We start from the raw sequence: 5,696 nt of genomic DNA, 5'->3' as shown, positions 1-5,696 counted from the left end.
TTTGCACATTGTCGGGCACTCATGGGCATTCGGTAGATGATGATGGTCATTGTCTACATGTATTGTATGTATATATACATTGTCACCCTAGCTTAAAGGCACATTGTCCTTTAAGTGGGATGTTGATGGGGTGGTAAAGCCCAATGTGTTGCGCCTAAGTGTTGGGTGACCGGAGCTAACCGTGAACTAGCACTGACAATTCATTCTACATAAAAGAATAAGGATTCATAACCCTAACACCATTGTGTTTGGAGTCCACCCAAACCTGTGTCTCCTTTCTTCTTCTCTCTTATCCATTGCTGCACACACACACACACAACTCTCGCACATGCACTTTAGTTTTATGTTTATAAAAGCCAAGTGTTAGTACTTAGTGTTACAAAACAATGGAATTCCCTTCAAAAACTAGTTTTCAAGTCACACGCAAGTTATAGATGTAATTTCATACTTGAACAGGTGCTTAATAAGAGCATAATTTTGGTCTTCCAAAGGTCCCCTCATGGAATTGGGACTATTCTAGTGCAGTTTGACAACTACAAATGACTTTATATGTTGAAACCAAGAGACTATGCATTTTTTCGGCTCCCAAACTCAGTTAAGTTTCGTTGCTTGAACTCTATCTTGAACTTTTAATTTGCAAAAACTCTTGAAAAAATTGAGTTCTCCCTATAGTAACATTGAAATCAAGGTTTTAGGTGTCCCAATTGTGTATGTACTGCGTACTTTGATACATTTAGTTGATCTATGTGAAAATTTTGATATTATTTGAGGTTTTGAATGCTTAATGGAAAATATCAAAGTTTTCTCTTAAGCAATTTTGAATATTTAAAATGCTTCAAGAATTGTTTCATACCAAAGCCCTTCTACTTGCCACCGTGAGTCCTCAATGGAAAGGATATGCAATGTATCACTTTCTAAAACTCACAAATACAGCAAAAGCATATTTTTCTTTGTATACAACAATATGCTTGAAATGGCCATATCAAACATGTAGATCTTTCAATTATTTTATATACTCTAAAGTGATTTTTTTTTCACATGAAACTTTCAATTATCTATAGCACAATTGGAAAAAAGTCACGTGAAATTTTCTACAAGGTCCCTTCATTTTTTTCTTGAGCTTATAAAGCGCTCAATCCAGTGAAGAAGCGGTCAATGCTTTGTGTCGGAGGCCATCCTTGCTTATCAAGCACATGCAGGCGTTCTAGTGAGAGAAAGGAAAAGAGAGAGCGTTGTGACACAGTGCAGGAAGTTGCAAACTAATGAAGGACCCTCCCGCCAAGCAAACGGTGCTTCATCGACAGTGACTGTTAGGACCAGGGGTACTCAATCCCAATGACGATGATCATGTGTCAATGGCTCTGCGATACAAATGGACACGTGTGTGCACCGTTGACGGTGGGCCAAGCATGATTTTTGCCCTTTTTTTACGCCGACAGCATTGCATGTGCGAGCGAGAGAGAGAGAGAGAGAGAGAGAGAGAGAGGGAAGGCGAGCCAGCCTAGGACGAGCCAAAAAGGAGGGGTTGGTCCTACCAAAACGCTAGACGGGAGGTGGGGATAAGGTATTTACAACTGCAAACAAGTGACGACAAGGGAAGGCATCAAAGCGAACCCCCCTCACTCCACTTTTAAGTATCAGAAGCTCTTGAATCCTCATTGAACTGGAATGGCGCCAACTGCCAACTTCGTGCAGGAGAAGTCGATGGGCGGCGGCAATGTGATGATGAAGAAGGTGGGGAAGATGGTGGAGCGAGCAGAGGGGCCTGCAAGCGTGCTGGGCATAGGCACGGCGGTGCCCTCGTCCGTCTTCCTGCAACAGGACTACCCCGACTTCTACTTCGACATCACCCATAGTGCCCACAAGACGGAGCTCAAGGCCAAATTCCAGCGCATGTGTAAGATAAACTCTCTCTCTCTCTCTCACACACACACACACACATACATGTAACTCCTCTCTCTCTCTCTCTCTCTCTCTCTCTCTCTCTCTCTCTCACACACACACACACACACACACACACACATGTAACTCCTCTCTCTGTTCTAATATGATGATTTATGATTTGCAGGTGATCGATCCGGCATCTCTAAGAGACATCTGTACCTCAATGAGGACATACTAAAGGCCAACCCTTGTTTGTGTGAGCCTTGGGAGCCCTCCTTGGACGTGCGCCATGATATCGTAGTAGAGGAGGTGCCCAAGCTTGGCAAGGAAGCAGCCACCAAGGCCATCAAGGATTGGGGACAACCCAAGTCTAAGATAACCCACCTTATCTTTTGCACCACCTCGGGGGTCAATATGCCTGGTGCAGATTGGGCACTCACTAAGCTCCTCGGCCTCCGTAGCAATGTCAAGAGAGTGATGCTTTATCAACAAGGGTGCTTTGGAGGTGTCACTGTGCTACGACTTGCCAAGGACTTAGCAGAGAACACAAAGGGTGCTCGTGTCCTTGCGGTATGTAGCGAGATGACCACAATGAGCTTTCGTGCACCAAGTGAGGCGCGCGCAGATAGCCTTGTGGGCCAAGCCCTCTTTGGTGATGGTGCCGCAGCGATGATCATAGGCTCAGATCCTATCCCTGAGCTTGAGAGGCCAATCTATGAAATACAATGGGCAGAATCCGAAATCTTGCCCGACAGTGATGGTGCCATTGAGGGACACCTCAAGGAGGTTGGCCTTGTCATGCACCTTCTTAAAGATGTGCCCGCCATCATATCGAAAAACATAAGCTCCTTACTTAAAAATATCTTTACCAAGATGTTTAACCAAGGATCTGAAGGCCTAGGAGCTCCTAGCTATAATGAGATGTTTTGGATCACACATCCAGGGGGACCTGCAATTTTAGATCGAATGGAGGAGAAGCTTCTCCTCAAAAAGGACAAGTTGGCTGCTACTAGGCATATACTTGATCAATATGGTAACATGTCAAGTGCGACTGTGTTCTTTGTGGTGGATGAGATGCGCAAGCGATCAATGAAGCAAAAGCATTCCACAACAGGGGAGGGGCATGAATGGGGGTTTGTACTTGGCTTTGGTCCTGGCCTCACTTGTGAGGCTGTTGTTCTTCGAAGTGTTCCTCTTCCCTAACTTCACTTCTAATGAAGTAGCCTTTTCATCTCACATATGATAATATAGCCACCCAACCTAATTAAGACCTAGTCCCTAAGTGGGAAAAATTTTCTTTAGCATACAGAGATAAGATTCTAGAGTTGCTTCTACCTACAAATTATCCAATTGGTTCTATTTTCTTGGCTCTATGACATTTTCACCAAAAACGTTCATTACAAAAAAGATTTTATGTAGTTCATGACTGCAAAAACACAATATTTTGCAAGGATATGTGTGAGCTTATTCCAAACAAATAATCCGAATGTAAAGACCTATTTGCCCTCGACGTTCATTCCCATCAATGCTTTTGCCTTCAAGTAGCACAAAACCATGAGGCTCGAGCGATGATGGGGTACTTATGTGATCTGTGCCACTTGATTGAAGCCTTAACTTAAGTCTCCTCACCTTTAACAGTTTTCTCCTCAAGTCTTCATGCATGATTGTTTATGGGTTGCATCGAGCCTACTCTTGCTCCCATGTGGTTCAAGTTCACCAATCTTTCACTATAGCATCACCCTTCACCGATTCTATTGATAGCCCCTTCTTGACAAAGTGTTGGGATCAAATCCCCATAAATACTTCAATATGAGATGGCACTCAAAAGTTCTCATGGAACTTCACCTCCCAAATGATGTTCATGATAGCATCATTCAAAGAATTATAATGTGGGCTTCATGACACCGTTAAGCTACAAACACCTTCTAGATGCCTGATTGGAATGTGTCAAGGGTATCTAATTCCTTGGTAGAATCCCTCCAACTCAGAAGGTCTCTAAAGCTTCAACGTCGCCTTATCCTTCCCCTGCCTCTCAAGAAGAGGTGAAGATCCTAGGAACAACACACCTCCTTCAACCCCAAGAAATCCTAAGAAGGGAAAATCTTGCTCTTGTTGCTTTGCTGGAGGGAGCACTTCCTTCCATATGCTAGAATGTTTTTTAGGCATAGCTCCAAGTGTGCTATTGATTTACATGCCTCTAAAAAAAAAAATCCCTCAACCAACATGGCCTGCCTGGAGGGAGTCACATCAATAAGATAAAGCATTCATGCCAATTTTTTCTCCCCAGAAAAGGGTTCTCTCCTTATAGAAAAGGACAAGCTACCAATGAGTGGAGAGTCTTAGAAAACCCCTTACTTGTCACTAACATATGATGATTATGACCACCACCAGCCCCCCCCCCCCCCCCCCCCCCCCCCCCCCCCTTTTTCTTACGCTTACGAGAGGTGTAGTGAAAAAAAATATCATAGTTTTGTATGATTCTTTGAAAACACACGATTGTTGAATTTTTTGTGTAGTAAAACTCTCCTCCATGGTTTTTTAGCATTAGTTTTTGTAAATAAATCTCGAAGGGGTTGTTCTTATTCCTAAGCCTTAAATAACCCCAACACAGAACAAGAAAATCAAGAAGTAGTTGGTAGGTGATTCTCAATTGTTGTCTAAGTGAGTAATTTGTAGGAAAAGTAATATCAAAGACTAACTTTCAATTGATATCACATGGGAATCACAAATATTATGTTAGCCAGGTTGTCATTTGCTATATCCATCAAGAGCTCTAACCATATATGTCAATGGAGATAAATGTGACTCATCAATTTCATAGAGAGAATATATGATCCTCCACTTCCAATATATCTCTTATCTTTCCCCTTTCTCACTCCCCCCTCGAGTGGGACTTACATTGCCCCCGCCACCCCCAAAAAACCCCACTTATAAGTTTGAAAGAGAAACTATTGGGAGCCTCACCGTAGCTTGTACAAGTATGTCCGAACGATTTTGCAAGCAGGTCTCATTAGAAAGAATCTACTAAGATGCTCAAGTAGGTTGGAGGGAAAAAAAGGCACGGTTGTCACGTGGAGGAGAGAGAGAGGGGGGGGGGGGGGGGGGGGGGGGGGGGGGGGGGGTTTTACCGTGCGTCAGGAGTCCGTTGAGAGAGGGATAGATTTTTGTTGAAGACGCGCGGTTGTTTGCATCCAAGGCAACATGTCAGAGAGAGAGAGAGAGAGAGAGAGAGAGAGAGAGAGAGAGAGAGAGAGAGAGAGAGAGAGAGAGACGGGTTGGCGAATACCCGACTGGCAGAGAGGTATGCACAGGCTTAGAGAGGGAGAGCATGGAGTGGGAGGCAAGTCAGGGGCGAGGGAGGAAAGGCCGGGGCTATAGAGGAGAGCCAACCAGAGCCAAAAGCGAAAGGAAGAGCAAGAAAGTTGTACGCAGGGCTGGCGATGGAAATTTGGTGTGATGAATGCAGGCGACGAGGTGCGAAGGTATGCTCGCGACCACAGTTAGGTGTGTGTGTAGAGCCAAGATGCTTGTAAGCTTATGGAAGAAGAGAGGGGGCGTCGAGTGTAGCATCGCGATGCAGGCGACTGTCGATGCCGATCGCTGAGCAGGTGCAGGGGGACGAGGGGGAGGGTGTGTGATGTGGACACCCACTTTTGCTTTTCAATTCATGATTCCAAAGGAATCATCGACGGAAATTAATTAATGGTGTGCAAAAGGACCCAGTATGTCTGAACGATTTTGGAAGCATTTGTTTAGGTGGAATCTAAGAAAGTGCTCTTGAAACGCTAAACGAGAAGGAAAAGAAAGAGGCA

At 44.3% G+C, this 5,696-nt stretch overlaps 1 protein-coding gene across 1 annotated transcript; it reads left to right on the top strand.

Annotated features, from left to right (window-relative positions):
- The first annotated feature begins 990 nt into the window (after positions 1 to 990).
- Positions 991 to 3,374, top strand: LOC147435447 (chalcone synthase 5-like). Its single transcript, XM_086488516.1, has 2 exons — positions 991 to 1,897; positions 2,069 to 3,374. The coding sequence occupies exons 1-2, from the start codon at positions 1,669 to 1,671 to the stop codon at positions 3,085 to 3,087; spliced, it is 1,248 nt and encodes a 415-aa protein (XP_086344642.1). The 5' UTR covers positions 991 to 1,668; the 3' UTR covers positions 3,088 to 3,374.
- The last annotated feature ends 2,322 nt before the right edge of the window (positions 3,375 to 5,696 follow it).

The sequence above is a fragment of the Adiantum capillus-veneris genome, chromosome 18 (genome assembly GCF_014529385.1).
Source record: "Adiantum capillus-veneris isolate H3 chromosome 18, ASM1452938v2, whole genome shotgun sequence".
Taxonomy (NCBI): Eukaryota; Viridiplantae; Streptophyta; class Polypodiopsida; order Polypodiales; family Pteridaceae; genus Adiantum; species Adiantum capillus-veneris.
Note: the sequence above shows the minus strand (reverse complement) of the source record. Positions and strands in the feature narration are given on the sequence as shown.